Source organism: Mesocricetus auratus, unplaced genomic scaffold, assembly GCF_017639785.1.
Source record: "Mesocricetus auratus isolate SY011 unplaced genomic scaffold, BCM_Maur_2.0 Super-Scaffold_4256, whole genome shotgun sequence".
In the NCBI taxonomy this organism is placed as follows: Eukaryota; Metazoa; Chordata; class Mammalia; order Rodentia; family Cricetidae; genus Mesocricetus; species Mesocricetus auratus.
In genome coordinates this window covers 99,480,164-99,501,907 of record NW_024429182.1, presented here as the reverse complement: position 1 = coordinate 99,501,907, position 21,744 = coordinate 99,480,164, and the positions used below count along the sequence as shown (strand labels likewise).

The 21,744-nt window shown below is 41.4% G+C and overlaps 1 protein-coding gene across 2 annotated transcripts in view; it reads right to left on the bottom strand.

Moving 5' to 3' along the window:
* Positions 1-21,744, bottom strand: part of Uvrag (UV radiation resistance associated) — a 238,447-nt gene that overhangs the window by 35,714 nt on the left and 180,989 nt on the right. For both annotated transcript variants that reach the window (XM_040758261.1, XM_040758264.1), the window contains exon 13: positions 19,923-20,001. In XM_040758261.1, the coding sequence (XP_040614195.1) occupies positions 19,923-20,001 (79 nt within the window). The remainder of the gene's footprint in view (positions 1-19,922; positions 20,002-21,744) is intronic.

The following is a 21,744-nucleotide window of genomic DNA, read 5'->3' as shown; positions in this document are numbered from 1 at the left end:
GTTCCTTCCAACCCTGGCTGCTGTGGGCTGATGTGTGGGATCTCCTTGACACCCTCTCATGTGGGTCCCTACTCTACAATGCTGTCTGGCTTAGAGGAGGAAGATGATGAGCGTGGGGCCCTCAGGGTGGAAGATGAGGAGAGAACATTTCTTTCTGCTCTCGTCTCTGAGCTAAGACACAGTAAGAGGGCCACCTGCAAACCCGAAGGGCCCTCACCTGACACCCAGCCTCCACATCATGACAGAGGTTGCTTCAAGACAGCTCAAACTGACTAAGACACTGGGCGATCTACAAAATCTTAGCTTTAGATTGCCGTTCAGACCTTACACACTGAGATGGTTTTCCTGACTGATGGTGGGAACAACCTGCATGATTTAACATCCGTTTCCACATGCCTAGTTCTTTGTCGTGTCTTTCATTCTGTATCTAACATACAGGAGGCAACCATCACGGTTTCTTGTTTGCCTTAGAGACGACAGTATTGACGTTTGAAAAGGTATACCATGCCTAATAAGTAGCCAAAAAGATATTCAAACCCTGGATACCTACTTCAAGCCGTGAATGTCTAACATTATCATGTGCCCTCATTCTAGATACTTTCTTTACAGCACGTAAACCATGAGGGACTAAACGATCACAGAGGAACTAAATATGGCTCAGTATGAAGAACACTTTTGGCTCAGTGTTCTTCCTGTATAGAGTGGTTTAGAAGGCAGTGAATGTCTCATCAATTAGGGTTTTAGGAGGAAGTGCAAAGACAGTTACTTGGGAATTTCTAGTACCCACACAGAGCTGGCAGTGAGAGCACTCTCTGACAACAGTGACTTGAGCATTCACTCACTAGTGTGCTTGGATCTCTTTCTGCCAGTGAACACAACAAAATAAGGCTGAATGCTGGAGAGGCTACCTTAAACGCCCTCCTAGAACCTTCATTCAGTGACTGATGGAAGCAGAGGCAGATACCCACAGCTAAACATTGAACTTAACTCCTGGAATCCAGTGACAGAGAGGAAGGACTGATGAACAAAGGGGTCAAAACCAGGCTGGTGAAACCCACAGAAACAGCTGACCTGAATAAGGGGGAGCTCTTGGACCCCAGACAGATGGCTGAGAGGCCAGCATGGGACTGATCCAAACTCACTGAATGTGGGTGTCAGTGAGGAGGCCTAGGCAATCTATGGGGCTTTGGGTGCCTATCCCACAATGAGGGATGCTCTCTTAGCCTGGACACTTGGGAGAGGGCCTAGGCCCTTGCCCTGGATGAAATGACAGACTCTGGAGATCCCCCCATGGAGGGCCTCATCCTCCCTGGAGAATGGAGTGGGGGTTGGGTGGGAGGCTAGGAGGGCTGGTGGGGAGACAGGGGAGGAGGGGAGGGAGATGGGATTGACATGTGAAGCAAGCTTATTTCTAATTTAAATAAAAAAAATTGCCACTGACCCTAAAATTGAAGTGACTGGAAAAATTGATTAAAAAAAAAAGGCTGAATGCTGAAAACACCAAAATAAGGCTGAACATCATAATTTGGTTAAAAGAAAAAGATTTAAATTCACTATAATTTCATGTAACTTTAAAATATCATTTTCTTTTCTCTTCAAAACTTGTGGGGGGACTTCTGGGCTAAGAAGACTGCCTGAAGATGTTGACTTCTGAAGCCTTCTGGAACCCTAATTTATGTTAGTAATGGCATGTTCTTTTCTGTGCATTTTTAGAGAAGTTTTTAGTATTTCATATTCTCATTACTCAAAAGACAGTTATTTTAAATATTTTTCTTCTGAATAGATTGTATTATTTTTTCCTTGCTGTTCCTCTAGGCTGCTTCTTTGATTCTAATTATCTGCCTCAAACGCTGATAAGTTTTGGGGCATGGCATGTGTGTGTGTGCGTGTGCATGTGTGGGTGCACACGTGTAGTATGCTATATTTAACCTGCCTGCGATTTGCTGAGTTTCTTGAGGCTATACACTGAAGTCTTTGAGAAAACACCACACACACCCCTTTTTCCCTCTCAAGTTGCACTGAAAAGGTAAGATTAGAAGATCTGTTCAGGAAACTGAGCACTCAAGACATAATTCAAGGACACTTCCAGAATTTAAGGACTTGAGTTTTATGGCCAAAGGACCACCAAACAAACAACCAGTATAACAGATTAAAAACACAAAAACAAACAAAAAACAAGGCATACAAATGTCCCCGGACTGAAATGGGCCTACTTTAGTCACCAAGGAAGTTGCCACATCTACCCAACTCTGAAACGGGAAAACAGGAAGATTCCCCCTGTCAATCTTCATGAATGTTGTCAGATCAAATAATAACAGAAAAATCTTTTGAGGAAGTGTCCTAGCCTCATTTAACTGCATGGCTTTGCAGTTGTTTCATTTTTCTGAGCTTTAAGGGGCTCATCTGTAAAGTGGGAAATTCCACCTGCAAGGACAGAAGGACCATGTTTGACACACCGCCATCATGTCTATTATCTATGACAGTATCTTCCATGCCTATGTTGGTTTTTGGAATACCATCTGGTTAGTAAAAGTCAACAAGCTTTCACAGCGGACATGAAGCAGATGGGGTCCGGCTAAATCAGAATCCCTAAGAAGAATAAGCAAAAACAGATTTAAAAACAACCACACTACGAAGTGAGCACATCAATTTTAGAACCATACCTGTCAGCTGAAATATTTCCCAGGAAGTTTACAGAGGAGTCTGACTTTCTCACCGGTTACTTCTGTGTTCTGTGCACATTCACAAGCACACACACGGAAGGGTGTGTGAGAGTGTGCATGCATGCACAAAGAGAAACATTAGGACCCACTAAGGAAAAATCAATCTCCCCCACGTGAAAATGAAGGAACTGCAGAGACAGCACATCGAGGAACGAAGCTGATGCCGTGGGGTATACGAGCCAATAATTTATGTTAGGGCTTCACGAAGTGTAGGCAGTAGGAAAGGAACCAAAATAAGTCAAATTACATCAATGAAAAGGTATGAGCAACTGGGCTGTCCCAGCTGGGATGCAGTTTCTTGCTATAAACAGTGACGCCTGGGATTCAGATGACTAAGTAAGCACCGTGACAATGAAAACAAAGCTTGTTCTCATCACTACTGCAGAGCCACAGCCATGGGGAGCAGTAGAACCATGCCTGGTGCCATATATGTAATCTTGTGGGCTTCTGCTTTTTTTAAAATTTTTTTTTGGGAAAAAGTAAGTTCAGATCATTTCTAAACTAGCAATTTGTCTGTCTAGATTTTGTTAAGCCTGTTATGGTTACGATAAAATATGATCTTTCATTTTAAATCACTTCTGACCTTGGTAAAATATTGCTTTATATTAACTGGCTCTTGGGACCCTTTAATTTTATGAAACATGCACTTTAGTTTTTAGAATATGAAAGCAACACTGGATATTCCTGGTCTACTACATCATGTTAACAAGCTAGCTTAGATCTGGGAATGCACAGAAAAAACCCCCCAGCAAATCTCCATTGAATCAGTTTCAAACAGGAAAGAATGCTGACAATTAAAAACAAAATATAGCCAGCACTTCAAATCCTTGCACAAGGGATGGAGCTGAGCAGCTTCCTGGATTCACAGCTCCGTGCTCAAGGTCATTCCAGGGAAGAAAGTCACAAACGAGAAGGGCCATAGGAAATTCCAACACCCACTTTAGGGCAGGAGCCAGCACTTTTATGGATGTATGATGACAAGTATTTCTGGAATATGTGGTGAAAAGAACTAAAAACATGTAGGCTCGTAGATCAAATGAGGGCATTCACAGTTCAAAATGTGTCTTAGATAATAGCAGTAATGGGGTTACATTCTTCACTACAGACATATAGCCAGGCGGCATGTCACCTTTGTTACTTAAGCCAGGTCAGACTCTTCAAGTCTCCTGTAAGGTCCAGGCAGAGTTGATGTGACTGGGCACAACTGAGGACTCAAGGAGGTTCAGGGTCATTGCTGGCACGTGGTGTCCAGTGTGTAGCAAGAACTCCTGAAATGCTGAGAAGTGAGTTGCAAAGTGAATGAAGCCATGGAAAAGGACTTGAAAATATGACAAAACTGGCTGTGATGCCAAAGGATGATAAAGGCACCAGGGTCCTTCCAATGACACAAATCACCATTGCACAGTGAGGAGGGCTTTACCCTGCAGGCAGGCAGAACACCTGTCAGGAACCCCATAGACCATGACAAAGAGAAGTTGGTTTTTAAAATGATTTGGTTCTGCTTGTCTATAGCCACTTAAACTGGAATGCCACTCTCAAAGCACCAATGAGAGCAAACAAGGAGCCGTGACAAAACACCAATAGACACAATGCTTCCTTGACAAAAAATGTCCTCTATGAATGAAAAAAGTAGCACCTGGACAGAGCAGTGTTGGCTGACATGGCTGATTTACATTTGGAGTAAGTTCCTACTCTGACTGCAGCCCAGGAAAAACATACACATCTGTGTGGACTGCAGATGGCATGCTGCCCTTCAGATCACACTGGCTGCCTCAGAATCACTTTTGCCTTGATGGTGTGCCCTTAACTATCTAAAACTAACCACAGGCTAGTAGACAGTGGGTACAGAGGGGAACTAATATTTATTATGACTATGTTCTAATGATTTACACATTTTATTTATACACTTAATATCAAATAAACCTGTGTTGACTGTATCACCATTCTGAGCTGAGTTTCAGAGAACGTCTATACTGATATAAAGGGAACCATGAGCATGGAAGCCATGGTGTGCATCCTTTAGACCTCCTATCACAGGGTACACAATTGGATGATGGTTCCAGCTACTAATTCTGGATCTATATGGTGCTTCAGCACCCTAGCCAATGACTGTATGGCAGAGATGCTAAATAAGGCCTGAGGTACATGGGCCTTCTCCAATGGGCAGCTAAGCTTGAGGCTTCCTATATATGTGGATGGATCTTTTTCAGAGCTGAGTTACAGTCCAAAATTCTTCCCAACTAGTCCCCTCCCCCTCCTTCTTTCCTTCTATAGGCATCCTCTACACCTTAGACTTTTCCATCTTTTCCCACCCTTCTTCAATATACTCCAGGAATCTGTTCCTCGTTTGACCCAATACAGTCAATGAATGTGAAATCTAGTCTCCTGTGTGATGACTCAGGAGGAAGAGAACACCAAGAGAGAATTACCCTACAGTGAGCCGCAGATGCATTTCACAGTAGGGAAGTCTGATACAAAGAGCAAATTCAAAAGGCATGCCAAGCTCACTTTCTCCTTCTGCACCTGGGATAACATGCAGGGATGAGGACTCAATGTGTAATGAGCTGGAAGGGAGAGAAGAGTGCATGGCTAGCAGGCTTGCAGAACTGTGACTTCCTGGCACGATGAAGTCAATGCACAGTTCTGAAAAGCCATAAAAGGAAAATCAAAAGTGATATAGAAAGATGCCACATAGCCATGGGACAGCAAGAATGTAGTCACATTAGCAACTGAGACAAATCGCTCAAAAAGAGACAATAAAACAATCCAAGGACATTTACTGAGCAGATACTTTGGTGAAATGCAGTGGGGACAATTTAATCTTACACGGATTCCCTGGGGTTATGAGCCTCGCTTATGTGGATGCTGTGAACCAAATTCAGATCCTTTGCAAGAGAAGTGTGTACTCCTAACCACTAACTTCCTAGCCTCTGAACTATCTGTTTTCTTAAAAAAGGATTACTAATTTTGTTTTATGTATATATGTGTTTGTCTACATGTGTGTATGTGCATAGTATATATGCATGGTGTTCAAAGAGGCCAGAAGAGGCTGTTGGGTCCCTTGGAACTGGAGTTACAGATGGTTGTGAGCTGCTACATGGGTGCTGGGGATGGAACCTGTGTCCTCTGCAAGAGCAATGGGTGCTCTTAACCACTGACCCATCTCTGCAGCCTATGCACTATTTTTCAAAAGAAGCTTTTATATTACTCTGCCAAGACCCAGAACCTAGTACAGTATGTTTAACAAGTACACAAACCTCTGTATGTATGTTGTGTTTCAGTTTAAAATAACAAAAGCAATATATAACTTATAAAGTATAGGGAAACTAGGATAGCATGTTTTGTTTGGAAATGATTATAGCAAAGTTATGAATCAACTTTTAAAATAAACAAGATGAAGTATATAATAATGACTGCATTTTAGGAAGGGGCAGAGAATAAAAATGACAACATAATGATGTCTCTGCTTCTCACAGCTACATCTCACTAAAATATCTTAGAGCACGACTAAAAGCTCTACATCCTCTTAGACTCTTACACTTGGTTATTAATGTGGCCTTTATAGAAATAAATAAAAAAGCCCTGATGGACGATGGAAAGTGCATTAGTGTCCATGTTATCGCTCTTGGTATGAATGTAATGGGCATCTTAATAAGGAGATATAAACTAATGTCACTGATTAGAAAATGCATCCACTCACGGCACTTCGCATCCTCCAGTGGGGCCTGACGGTCTTGTCTGAGTGGAATTACTATAAAGCAGATGATAAATTAGGGCAAGGGGCAGAGGGACACATAAATGTGCCTTAGAGATGAAGCAATTACATTCCAGGACATCACAAGTTCCAGGTCAGCTCACAATACAGAGCAGTGAGTCCTGCCAGCCTGGGCAAGGCTACCGCTCACAACAGGCTGGGCTGAGCTATTTTGATAGCTGGGCCACGGGCCTCCTTAGTTGTAATAACCTGAAAGTAACATTTACATGTTTTAGTCTTTTTAAATCTTCTAAGTACCGTGGAGTGATGTTTATCAGAGTTAAGACACAGGCGCATTCCTCTTACATGATTTCATCCTCAGGGGGACTTGTCATTATGAGAGCTTATTAAAAGAAAGCAACACTTCACAAGTCTTTCTGAAGAATACCAAGTGACATTACAAATGAAATCCAAAAAAATTTTTTTGGCTTAGCTATACAAAGTAATTTCCTTCTTGTGGTTAGCTTAGCGGTCAGAGTTCAGCCATCTTTGGATAGAGTGACCACCACAATTAGTGTGTGAATGGCACAGACACAGGCTCTCCAACTCTCTTCTAATTAGCTTTGATTTCAGTGCTCAGTGCAAGGATTGACCTATACTCAGTAAATGCCCACAGACTCATTCACCACAGGGCTTTTGGGAAATCCCACACATTTGGAGGAATGTTGGAAAGAAAGACATCTGTTTAAAACCAGCTTGCTCATCTGTGGAGAACTTATTACATGTCCTTAAGATGCTCACAAATGCTGTTTCTAACATATCTTTCCATAATACAAAAAACAAAAATACCAGAAATATTCCACAGATTTGCTTCAGTCAATTCTTTAAAATTTTTTCTCCACCAAAACTTAGTACAAGCCTGCTTCCACATCTGAAATGAACTAATAACATGGAAATAGGTCTATAGGACACACACATAAAAATACACTCTGCCTAGATATTCACTATTGCAACCAATAAAAGCAGACTTATTTGTGATGCTAAGCTAAACAAAGGGCTGTCCTTCAAAATAATTTTTTTCTGGGGTATATGACAACAAAATGATGTCTTTCATCATGGCCAATGACATCTGGAAAGGCAACAAGTATTCAACTGACATAGTGCTCTATATACCTCTTTCATTGCTGTCACATGGAGAAGCACATAACATATGACATACAGATTAAAGGGTCAGGACAATAAAAACCTGTGCAGCTACAACTCAGTCTACAGAGAGAAGTTTCTGGGTTCCAGAGGGTCCCCAGGAGCCCCTTTCTGTGCTAATTCCTTCTCTTTCCCACGATTAACTGAGCTCAATTTGATGCATAGTTTTCATTCCTAAACAACACTATTGACCTCTGTCTGGTTTTGAACTGTGTATGAACAGAACAATGCTACAGAGATCTCTTACTACCACCCCATCCACTTTGAAACTTAGCATTCGATACTAAAATCTCTTCTAGTCACTGCCATGGTTTCATGGTGGCACAGTATTCCATATGCAAACACACTGTGATTAACGATGGACACATTACTGATATATTTCAGCTTGTCTCTAGTCTTTGGATAATGTGAACACTGCTGCTACAAACACTTTCACATACAGATGTTCAACTGCACTGGATAATGCCAAATCATTATTATTTTTCTTTTTGAGACAGGGTCTCATGTATCTTAAGTTGGACTCAAACTTGCTATGTTAGCCAAGGAGAAACCAGAACTGTTCTGGTGATTCTCCTGCCTCCATCTCTTGAGTGCTGGGATTATCGACATGTTCCAACATGCCAGGCTAGAACATCAGTGGCTAGTAATGATAGCCATGTGGTATACAGGTATATCTGCAGGGAAAACATTCATATATATTTAAAATTAAAGAGTAACCTCTGTGTCTGCCTGTGTGTGAGTGAGTGTGCATGCCTCCGTGCTTTAAAATCGTGTATGTGCTCCAAAACCATGCTGGAAGGTGCAGCAGCAGAGCACTGACAGAAGGAAATGGAGTCAGTAGCTATTTATTTCAGTCTCCTTGTTAGGGCACAATCCTGGGCTTAGAGAGCCGGACGCTCATTGGTGTCAGCATGACGAAGAGGCATGTGGCATCAGCAAATCAGTGAGATGCAGCTCTGAAGTGGAGGACATCTGGGGCTTGGGGGACCGAGGCTGCCTTACAGGGCACCCTGGGAACAAGACAGGACTGTCGTCGTAAAACTGAACACAATGGGGCAAAGGTAGAAAGCTTTAGAGCAGTTTGGAAAGAGTGGGAGATGCTCTGTGGCACAAGAGGCCATGGGCCCCATCATATAAAAACAAGGAAATGGAGACCCAGAGAGAAGCTCCCAGCATGATGTTCAGTCAATGTGACAACACTGACCAGGAAGGGAACCCAGGCCTACTCCTTGCATTTGTCCTTCAGTCACATACAGAGAATAGTGCTCTACTTCAGAGAGCACGGGAAAAAATACACTTATCTTCTCAGTTTCATTATGAACTAACAAATCCTAAAGAGCCAGGGCAACCTCTAACTCAGGAGCCTGCATCTCTTGACATATCTGTCCCCTGATGCTGGGTGCCACGCAGCGAAAAGTGGATGCAGAGGAACCCTGTGTTCTAGTCTCAAGTTACTACCAAGTATTTCTACCATTTTGAGAAGGTCAAAAAAAAAAAAAGTCAGTAGGCCTCAGTTTTCACCCAAAGAAATTATAGATAATTTTGTAAGTACTCACACATTCTGTTACCAAAGTGTGCTCAAGTCCAATTATTTCTGACGTTTTAAGTTGAGTGTAATACACAAAGCCTAAATTGCCATGCTTCATCCCTCAGTGCCCATTTTAGCTTATGCTTTCATCTACATGAATAGAATGAGGCAATTTGCAGTCTTTGTTTTCAGTACCTTGAATATATAGCATCATTCTGCCTCCCCCCACAGTGATTGTCAGTCATTATGTAGCTCAGGTTGGCCCCAAGTTTACAACTCTGCTGCCTCAGCCTCCTGGACATCAGATTCTAAGTTCAGCCCTAAAATATCCTGACTTCATTTCACCATGATTCAAAAATATTGTAGTTTATTAATAGCAATCAGAATGCATACTGCTAAAAGTTTTTTAGGGGAGCCCTAGGAACATCTCCAGGAAGTGTGAGGCTGATTTGGCAGTGGCTTTAGCAGCTGTCACACTGTAGGCAAGAGAATGCTGACATGGGCTGCGGGTGGGCTAGGTTGGGAAGGGGTAAACACAGGCTGGCCAAAGTCAAAATGTCAGCAAATTCCACATCTAAGCTACAAGGCATAGGTATTAAGTCAGCACAACATTCTGGGGACTCTTAAATAGATGATTTATAACCTTTTAAAAAAGTATTATTTATCAAAATTATATTGGTTATTCATAAAACCATAAAAGAAACAAATACACAAAATGCATGAACTTCGCACTCACTGATAATTAAGAACTGAAATAATTTAATATTAGTTTAATATTAAGCTAATATTAAATTTAATAACACAAATATACTATTTATAGTTAATATTTAATACCAACAATATAAATTATTTTATATAAATATAAAACTATTTTATATAGTTATATTTTATGTAATTTATATATGAATATATTTTATATTGATTTTTATATAATTTGCCTTTTCTTCAAAAGGCATAGAAATAATATGTCTGCATTCTCTGATCACTCCTTTCCCATGTGTGCATGCTCTTAGTTCAGAGGACAACTTTAAGGGGGGTGGTCCCCAAGTACCCTCCTCCTTTTGTTTGAAATAGGGTCTCTTATTTGCTTAGAACATCACTGAGTAGGCTATGCTGACTGGTCACTGATCCTCCAAGGATGTGCCCATCTTTGTTTTTCAGCTTGTAAGTGTGTGTTATCCCTGCCTGGCATTTCTGTGGGTTCTGGAAATCTCAACTCTGGTCCTTATACATGAATGGCAAGAGCTTTACTGACCTAGCCATCTCTCTAGCCCAGTGTCTGTCTGTCTGTCTGTCTGTCTGTCTGTCTGTCTGTCTGTCTGTCTCATATTTTTGATAGGATTCTATGGTCTAGACTGGCCTAGAACTTATCATCTAACCCAGGATGACCCCGACAATCCTCCTGTTTAGCCTCCCAAGTGCTGGCATTAGAGGTGTGAGCTACCACACCTGGTCTAGGCATTTATTCTAGCATATAATGCCAGTATTACAGTGGAAGAATGAAGAAATGTTGGAAATGACCTTAATGTCTACCAATAAGGGGACTGTTAAATGCATTATGGTATATCCACACTATAAAGCAACTTTCATACAGTTCTACTTACCAACAGAAACTGTTTTCACAATATAGTTAAATGGAAAAAAGCAGAAAGTACAACATACTTTTGATACTGTAAGTCAAAAGCTATTTATTTAAAGTTGTATATATTTTAACTATGTACTCTGGGTATCCTGGGTGCTGAGCCAGGAAGACTGGGAGTTTGAGGCCGCTCTGATCTATACGGATATGATACAGGTCTCAATTTTTAAACAGCAAGCATTCTGTATCAGACTGCCCTGGGTGGAGTACCCATTTTAAGCTGTTATTCTATAAGTTACAAGCTATATATTTCCATGAAACACTGCTCTAATGGCACCCCCACTTTTCCCTACCTTTAGTGGAGTCTCTGTCCTCCTGTCAACCTTGTGAGTGCTGGACAATTATACAAGTAGACTACTATGGCCAGCTAAGTGCTTAACCATTCAGCTATGCTGCCCTTGAATTAGTTAATTTTAATCTAAAATTTTTTAGTTGTTTACTTGCTAAATTTACATTAGTAAGGACACTGATTTTATTATCATTGGAAACACAAGCTTATAAATTTTAAAATGTTCTTCTCTGATGAGCTCCAGAATTCAGATATATCATTTTTTTTTTGGAGTTCAAGTCTTCAAATATCTTACGTATAAGCTATGCTGGTCAGTTTGATGCCAACTAAAATCAGACCAAATTCATTTTTCATATGGCTCATAATTCATTTTATAAGGCTCAATCAATCACAAAAAAATATAGTCAGGATTCCTAGTTCTCTGCACCCCACACGATTTCCTTTCCGTGGTAATGCATTCTTTGCATAGCTCCCTCCTAGCAGATGTCACTCAAGGCAGTGCTTTGAAAAGCCAACTCCATAGACGAAGAAGCTAAAAGGAGTCTTGTAAAACTACAACAGAGGAAGCGAGATATTACAAACGCTAAGTCTAGTTAAGATACTAAAAGTATACCTTAGCTCCCAACAGCAGGAAAAAAGCAAAGGTTATGCAATAATATGTCTCTTGCTGTCAGCTAGGAAGAAACTAGCAAGCATGGTCCCTGCTCTTAGAGACGGATGGGCTGGCTCTCCAGGCCTTTTTTCACCCAGTAGCTCTGTGATGGAGTGCCAAGAGCTTAGTTTTCAGACGCTCAGTGTTCCCAACAGTAAAGTGAGTACAATAATGCCAACATTTGTACGGCTTTTGCAATCAGCAAAAGGGGATGATATGTATAAAAGGGCTTTGTGACCAAAAGTAAGCAATATGAAAGAGTTACACTTCTGTTTTTCTTATTGCAAAAGATGCTCCTGGTATGGGTTTCTTGTTTCAGTCTAAAGTTGGAAAGAAATTTCAATGATGTAATGTCTTATCAATTTATCATTTTCCATATTTGAAGAATATAGTGATTACAGCCAATATAATACTTAAAATATCTGCTAAAGGTCTGGAGAGATAGCTCAGTAGTTAATAGCACTGACTGCTTTTCCAGAGGATCTAGGCTCAATTCCCAATACCCACATGGCAGCTCACAACTGTCTGTAACTTCAAGATTTGATACTCTCCCACAGACATACATACAGGAAAAAACAAGAATGCTCATAAAGTAAAAATAAAAATTTAAAATGTCTAGTAAATAGCTTAATAACTGATGATACTTCTTTTAAAAGTTAACATATTAGTGTATAAACATTCAACAAATCATTTAAAGTACAAAGCATGCTATCCTTCTAAGTTCAGATGAGAATTATAGAGAAATATATATATATATTTCTGTGTCTTCATTTAAATATATATCTCCTCTATTTAAACACATTCACTATGCCTGTGCAGGCACCCACAAGGAGACAGAGAGGGGGGACAGAGGGAGGGAGGAGGAAGAGGAGTAGAAGGGAGTGTCAGTTAACTATCTTATGGAAGAAAGCACACACTGGCTTCCAGTTTATTCTCCCAATACTTATTAATATCCCAGACATGTCCAGTGAGCTTACCTGGACACATTTAGGTTCTGATATAACATCTGTACTTAACAGCTTAGGAAACACCATAGATAGCCAAAACCATCTTTCCTATCTCCCTATGGAGGCAGCCTCTGCTCCTGCCAGACTGGTCTGCACATGCCCCAGGCAATACTTCCTCTGTCCCTTGCGTCTTGCACTAACTTGCCCAAGTTGCACCTTCTCCATCTCCCGTGAGATTCAGATGCCATCCTCCTTGTATTTTCAGTTCAGACTAGTATTCCTTCTATGCACACCAATAAGAACGGCATCGGCAATAACATAAGTGACAGTTGACAGTTACTGAGACTCCTTTTGTGATCTACAATACTATCGCAAATATATAAGTAAAAAAAAAAAGCCAAAGATCTATAAGTTACCTGGAATTAGTGAAATTATGGAGAATTTAAAATACTCTGTTCTAAATTATTTTGTAATTTTCAAAAATTTGACAATGGGCATGTACTATTTTTTTTAAGATTTATTTATTTATTACGTATACACCAGATTGAATTGTAGATGGTTGTCAGCCACCATGTGGTTGCTGGGAATTGAACTCAAGACCTCTGGAAGAACAGTCAGTGCTCTTAACCTCTGAGCCATGTCTCCAGCCCCGGGCATGTACTATTTTTAAGTTTGTAATTTGTATACACATAAGTGTGACTGACTCTAGGGACTGAAGCAAGGACCTCAAGTATTATAGGTAAGCGTTTGCCCACTGAACTATATACTTAGGTCCAGAATTTTTATGTCAAAGGAAAGAGACACATGGCATTGCTAGTTTAAGGATAGGCATAGAGATTAATGGGAAAGAATTCAGAGGTTAGAAATAAGTTCTCTCACACACAGTAAAGTTATTTTGACAATAGTACCAAGGCAATTTAGATAGTAATATGAAGTGATCTCTCAACATGTGCTTCTGGGACAAGTGGATAGCCACACGTGGAAGAAAAAAGCTAGAGCCCTTCTCTACACCACACACAACTGTGATTCAAATGGACCACAGATCTAAATACTGGAGGCAAAACTACACAGGGCTGGAGCAATGGCCTGGTTGCTAAGAGCACTTGCTGCTCTTGCAGAGGACTCAGCTCTATTCTCAGCACCCACGTGGCAGTTCATAACTCCAGTTCCAGTGGTTCCATCACCCTCTTCTGACCTCTGCAGACACCAGCCATACATGTGGTACACATACATCCACGCAGAAGGAACATTCATACAAACAAACAAATAAACAAACAAATCTTCAAAAAAACTACACAGAAGGAAGCCTAAAAGTAAATGTGTGCAACCTTGCCTATGCCTTGCAGGAAAGCTCAGCAAGATGAGAAAAACAGACAAAACTGGATACCCTCAAAACAAAAAAGCTTGCACTCCCATGAATATGCTCAAGAAAGTGAAAAAGAAAGCCCACAAAAAAAAAAGAAGATAACAAGTGCTGGCAGGCATGCAGAGCAGCTGGATCCCTCATGCAGCGTCGGCACACATGCAAAATGGTGTAGCCATCCAAAATGTCTGACAATTATTTAAAACATTCAACATAGGGAGACATAACTCAGTGGCAGAATGCTTGCTTAGCATGCATCAGGCCCTGGGCTTGATCCTGAGTATAGGATTAAAACATAAAGGAAGACAGAAAGAAAGAAAAAAAGAAAGGAAGGAAGGAAAGAAAACCAAACACAATTATATGGCTCAGCAATCGTACTGTTAGATATATACTTGACAATAATGAAAATATGCATGGCAGCAATGTTAAATAAAAAGTCAAAACCACCTCTATATGTCTTCTAATGGGAAAATGACTTGTCAATAAAAAAGAATGTCTGATTCATGGTTCCAACGTGGGTGAACCTATGCTAAGCAAAAGAAGCCAGTCACCAAAGACCCCATATTTTATGATTCCATCATCAAGTAATGTCCAGACAGAAAGCAGACCGCTAGCTGTTTAGGGATGGAGGGGCTTTGGAAAATGGGGGGCATTAATGACAAGGTCCTTAAATTGACTATGTTTGAAGAAACACTATTTGTCAAATATTAAAAGAACAAAGGCTGGGGATGGCTCAGTGGGTAAAGGGCTGGCCATGCAGGCATGGGGACCTGAGTGGGGATCTCTAGTACCATATAACACTGGGTATGGCTGTGTACTTGTAACCTTAGTGTTTAGGGGAAGGCAGAGACAGAGGATCCTCAGGGCTTGTTGACCAGCCAGTCTAAAGTAAGGATCAAGCTGTTTCAGGATCAGGGAGAGACTATCTCAAAAAATAAGGAGGAGATTAGTAAAGGAAAACACTCAATGTAGACACGCATGACCTCCACATGCATGTGAATGGGCCACTACCTCAACACACGTGTGCGTCCACCAAGCTCCTAGATTTTATACTTTCAGTGGGTGAGTAGTGAGGCATGTCAGTTACATTTTAATAAAATCTTTTTAAGAATTTTAAATATGAGCTTTTGCTACATTATTGCCAAATTTTTGTTGGCAGCAGGGGGAACATTTTGACTATGAAAATATCCTTGGAGGGTTGGGGCTGGAGTTCAAGGAGGTGTGCTTGGTGAGCATGTGTGAAGTCCCATGTTCAGTTTTCAGTAATAGTGAAGGAAAAAAAATCTTTCAGATGTGCATTCCTAATTCCCAGGAGAATTATAAAATAAACTGTGTTTCCCCCTGTGTCATACATATTGAACTGTATGTTGGAGACGTGTGCACAGATTTAAGTGCTGATGGGCAGGCACTGATCCCATCTAGACAGCCATGTACCATGGGCACCAGGAACAGTGAGTGTTAGAGAAAGACCATGACCTCACAGGACACGGCTTGTTTAAAAGGAGAAGGTTCTTTCACTTTCTATGAAGTCTTACAATAATTTGTGGGGACAGGAAAGGACAGAGTAGGAGGGACAGTCACGGAGACCCCAGCTTTAGTACAGGTGCTAATGCTTCACTATGGGCATTCTTTAAAAAACAAACTGTTTTGTGTTTTGGAAAGATGACTTAATGGCTGCTCTTGCAGAGGACCCAGGTTTGATTCCCAGCACTCAGATGGCAGCTCACAACTACTTGTACCTCTAGTTCCAAAGGATCTGATGCCTTTTTCTGGCCTCCAAGGGTGCCAGACATGCACGTGGCACACGGAAACACATGTGTGCACATAGTGTGGAGACCTGCAGTTGATGTCAGGCACCAATAACTTCAACTCTATTTCCTGCGTCAGGACTTCCTGGATAGTTTATTTGGCTAGCCAGCTTGAGATAGTGACTACAGGCAGCTGCCATGCCAGCCTAATTTATTATTATTTTTTTTCAAGGCAGGGTTTCCCTGTGTAGCTTTGGAACCTGCCTAACTTATATGAGGATTCTGAGGATCTGAATCAGGTTCTCACACTTGTACAGTGTGTTACGAATAATGAGCTGGGCTCTGCATTTTCTTCCTGTTAACCTCATCTGGTTCCACAGATCTAAACAACACATCCAGGTTGCTGTTCCCAGATTTCCATCTCCAGCACTGGACTCCAATTCATGTTATCCCTTTGTCTACTTAATGAACCTATTTAGATTTCTAAAAGGCAACTCAGACTTAACTCTCAAAGCAGATCTGTATGCCTCATCCTGGCCACCCTCATCTCTGGACTCCTCCCTTTAAAATAAACAGTATTATTTCTCATAAATAAAACCTGGACATCATTCTTGACAATTCCTTTCACCCTTAATTCCCATAGTCAAACCATGAATCCATCTCCCATAATGTATCTCCAACCCTCTCTTCACTTGGACCTAGCCTGCGGACTCAGAATTAATCTGAGGTTTCCCCCCTGTGTTCCCTATGCTTCCCTCTGCCCTGTTACAATACTCAGGCCACATGCACCTTTTTTACTAGAAAACCAACAAGCACTTTCCTGCCCCAGAGCCTTTGTCCCTGCTGTTCTCATGGCCTTAGGAAGACTTATGTGCCCTTATTTTTTGCACAGCTGGTTTTCCATGCCTTAGCTCAACAACCACTTCCTCAATAAGGCTTATTTGACAACTTTATCTGAAGCAGGTCCCTCTCAAGTTATTGTGTACTATGTTACTTAATTAATCTCTAGCACTTCACTTACTATAGCCAGAGATGCTTTTATTTACCATATGCCTTTCTACTTTCAACTAGAAATCTCATGAAGCAGGAATCTATTTCTTGGTAGTAGTGGACATTGAACCCAGGGCCTTAAAACTTATTAGGCATGTGCTCTATCAGCTGAGCTATATCCCCAGCCACAGACACCTCATTTTAAAAATCAATGCTAATTATACTATGCTTGAACATATTATTGGATTTTTTTTTGAAACTTGCCACTATCTCAAGCTAGCCTGGAACTTACTATGTCGTCCAAGTCGGTCTTGGGTTCACAGCAATCCTCCTGTCTCAGCTTCCCTACTGTTAGGATTATAGGCATAAATTGCAATGCAGGACTGATGCCTGAGCCTGTAGCATCACCTGCTGCCCCACAGCGAAGGCTATCTCCTACTGAGGAGGACTGGCTCTGGACAGGCATTAGTAGCTGCTGCCGCCAACAAGCATTTTGCTGGACTGACTGACTCTCAAATGCCTGGTCCAGCACACACACACCTCAGACTGAAGTGGCATGCAGGGGGCAGGCAGGTTGGCTGGGCTCTCCGCTGTTTTTACCGTACTTCAGGCGTTCTGCTTGAAGGCCTGTCTTCCTAAGCCTGTGCTTTCAAAACTCGGGCTGGACTGGCCCCAAACCCTGAAGTAACAAATATTACTAAGTTCTGTCATTTCCTCCACCAGAAAAGTGATTTTACTACTGGTTGTGATGAAAGGTCCTATTGACTATTCAAATTCTCGACCAAGTTATGGATGCGGCATTAAATGACTTCACCCCCTTTTCTCTGGCACTTTAACGCCTGCCAGTGCTTTCATCCGCCTCCACTAGCATGGCTTGTAAATCATGGAGGTGGGGCTGTCTTAATGGCAGGACTTGTTCACATCTCTGGAGATGGGGTATAAATGAGACTGACTGAAAAGACAAGTTCTTCTTTGAAAACATGCATTAGTGTATACAGATAATCCTACCAAAGCTACACATCTTATTGCTGTAAGGCTGGCTTATGAACCACAGTAATTAATAACTTTATTATAAATCAGAACATGGAAAAGTGATGCCAGTAGGGCCAAAACAAAAAGAAACTTTCCCAAGCTTCTCAGGGTCACAAATTTGCTAAAACTTTCTTTTATATGCTTAAAAATTGTTTCCTGCACAAGATTCCAAATCTATATAAGTCTGTTTTGAAGAAACAGAAAATGATACCAGAGAGTAGGCTACTTGTTTCCCAGGGCTAGAGTAGACAAGCTAAAGAATACAAAGTTGAGCACATGCAAATACTACAGGCAGGCTACTTCTTATGCAGATGAGAACATTAGTGAGCACACTTGGCCTGGGCTTGGCCAACAAGTCAGAGGCTTCTTGGGATGTGCTCCCGAGTGCTCCATTTGTGAGCCAAGGCAGAGCACTGACTTCCGTTTCCCATCGCACACAGACAGCCTCCACTTGGCCTTCCAGCTGGGCTACTCCTAGCAACTCTTTATACCACCTTTTCCATTTCCATTGGGAACATGGCGTGTATACGTTATGCATTCTTGAGTTTGAAGCTGATGTATATTTATGAGAGATAAACATACTTATTTATGAGGTCCAGGAGCTGCAGCAGGCTAGGTTGCACCCTGGAAGCTTCCAAATTCAGTGCCTACATATACAGTGCAAGATTGAGCAGTAAAAAGGGCAGGAGAGAAGAACCTCTGAGCTCAGACTAGAAATTAGTTCTTCTTAACAATGCCGCTTTTACTGCTAGACAAACCGTACACTCTCTCCTCCATGGCTGAGCTCCCTGGACATGCTGTCAAATTCACTAATTCACTAATTTACTAAATCTTCCTTGGTGTACTATTAGTCTGGGTATTTAGGGACTAAACCAGGCTGTCAATGCATGGTCCTTATCATAGAATGACACAGTTGTGACAGAGGTGTGTGAGCCAGACAGCCTTGGTATCAAGCCCTGCTCCTTTGACAGAAATACTTGTCTGCCAAAAATGGAGGGAGGAAAGGCATCAGTTGTGGGAAGAAGGGCTCAAAGGAAGGTGAGTCGTGGGCAAAGCCTGCGTGTGTGGCCACTCACCCTCGCAGGGAGATGAAGGTGGCAATGGCATGCCCCCGAGCATGTGTAGCTTGGGTTAGAAGCAAGTGGTTAATGTAGTGTGGCAAGCTAGAAATATGATCCAATTTCAGAAAAGGATACGATCTTCATAAAAACCACATTTCAAAAAACCCAACATTAAACGGAGGTTGTCCGAGCGGAAGAAAAGGAAAGATAACACATATGGAAGAATAATTCTAGTCTGATCGGCCTTTAGATTCACATGGAGAAAACGCAACCGAGGCTTGTAAAAGTGAAGCATCACAAAGCTTATTACTTCTGCAAAATCAAAAGGTCCGAGCATCCAGCTGACAATGTCTGTAAGGAATAGCAAACTGTGGCTACTCCACCATGTGACACTGCAATCAGATGGATGTCCAAAGGAAAGGAAAGTGACAAAGGAGGCCTTCCTCTGAAGCTAAAACATTCATGGAATGTCCACGTCTTGAAGTAGAGCCAACTGCACTAAAGAAATGCTATGGATTGCTTTTAGGAAAACACAAACTCAGGCATCTGATACCTTTCCGTGGTTCATGGAAAAACACTGTTCAAGTGAGACACTAACCAATGGGATGCTGAAAGAGCCACAAGAGTCCAAGATGGGCTGGAAGGAACATATGCTTGGTCTTTCCCTTTGGGCCCTGAATAATGAGGTGAGGAGACCATTATGGACTTGCCAAAAGCACTAAACTTCTACTCCATAAACAATAATGCAAAACGAGTCCCCAGAAGTGGTCGAAGAGAAGAAAGCTATTACCAACCCAGCAGCAGAGTCAAGGGATTATTCAGACCACACACTCAAGCCCAAGTCTACCAGGAAGAACTCAGAAAAGGACTGCTACAGTCAAAGATGGATTCCAACGCATACCCACTGCCTCTCCCAATTCACTTTAATGTCACAGAATAACACTATGGCCAACAACTGCACTGGCCATGTAACTGGCTAAAGGGTTGGCTGTGGTTATTATGGAGAGAGGGTTAACATTGGAGTGAGTGAGAGGAATGAGAAGAGTCACTTACCTGTGCTATGTTCTTGTTCAGAAGGTAGACACCATAATCAAACTGCAGCTTCTCCCCTCCCTTTGGATACAGTGGAAACCTAAGAAAGGTAAACAAGAACAGGGTAAAATGACCTCCACACTGTTGACAGAGGCAGAAGTTCCATAGGTGCAGCACAAACATCTTGTGATTGGACTTAACCACAGACTTGGATATGGTCGCTGCCATCTACTAAAACCTGTGTAAGAGACAGCAGCTGCCATCTTCCCATGGAGAAACTGAACACAGAACCTGGATGCAGAGTACCAGTGACCCACACCTCCAAGGAGCTGAGTCTCTGCTTCCTGCTAGGTCAGAATTTTACCATCCTACAGCAAAGATGCTGCAAGTGTTCTTTCTAATACCCTGGTCTTGGCATTTCAGCTTCTACCACTAAATGGGAAAGAAAGATTAAGGCCAAACATCAGACTTAAAGCAATCAGTGTCTGCATGGGGCAATGTGCCACAAAACTGAGTGCCCTGCCTCACTGAGGCAGCAAGATGTGAGCTTGGGAATGCCTTAAGATGAGACAGTATTTTCAGGAAAATATTTCTCTCATGAGATTCCTTTCTTCCCCTTTCATGACAATGTACACTTACAATTGTCCCCCACTTCTCGGTCTCAAGATCAAGAATAAGTGCAATGATCTGAAACAGGTTTCCCTACAGAAAGATCAGTCACCAGCACTTCTTGCTGTTTTTTTCTTAATGGTGGTCATGCTAACTGATGAAATCTCAGTGTGGTTTGAATTTGTAGTGCCCTGATGGCCAAGGTTGTTTGGCATTGTTTTAAATATTTATTACCCATTTCTAAATCATCTTTTGAGACTACCTGTTTATTAGCCCATTTTTCTACATTACTGGTAGGGATGCAAATGCCCTAGCCACTTCAAAACTAAGTATAGAGGGTCTTAAAAAAAAGCTACATTTGAAGCTATCACTCTGGGTATGTACCTGACCATTGTAAGTCAGCACACCACAGACGTATCTCCCACAGTAGCCAAGTGATGGGATCAGCCTGGGCATCTGTCAGATGAATGAAGAAAGAAAATGTGGTGTATACACACAATGGAATTTTATTTAGCCATAAAGAACAACATTATGCTACTTGCAGGAGAATGACTAGGACAGGAAACTAGTATATTAAATTAAATAAGTAGACACAGAAAGACAAATATCACCTTTTTGTGGCTATATCAAAACATACACCTGTCTGTCTGTTCATCTGTCATTCATGCAGAATGACATAAAGGAGAAAGGAGGCTGAGGGAAAGAAGGGAAGGGAGGAGGGATGACTAGAGGAAGAAAGGGCACAGGAGGGGAGCAGGGTGGTCAAAGTATCTGAAACCCAACATGATGTGCAGTTAATATACAATAATTAAAAACATGATGTGCAGTCGATGTACACTAATTAATAACATGATGTGCAGTCGATGTACACTAATTAAAAACATGATGTGCAGTCGATATACAACAATTTAAAACATGATGTGCAGTCGATATACACTAATTAAAAAAAATCAACCGCAACTTAGTCATGAAGCAAATGACATCTTGCTTAGTTCTGCAATGTTGAATTACTCTCAAGAATAACATAACAATAGTGAAATGAAGGGTGTGGAATAATTACTAACTTTCATTTTGATTGTCCCAACTGTCTGAAGAAAAAAAAAGGCATTAAAAAAAAAAAAAGAAAGAAAGCCCGGAGGGGATAGTGTTTTCAAATAAAATAATAGAAGGAAGTACAATTTAAAAGCTTTCTATTAAATTCTCAAGAGCTGTGGTTTCATAGTATCCAAAAGGT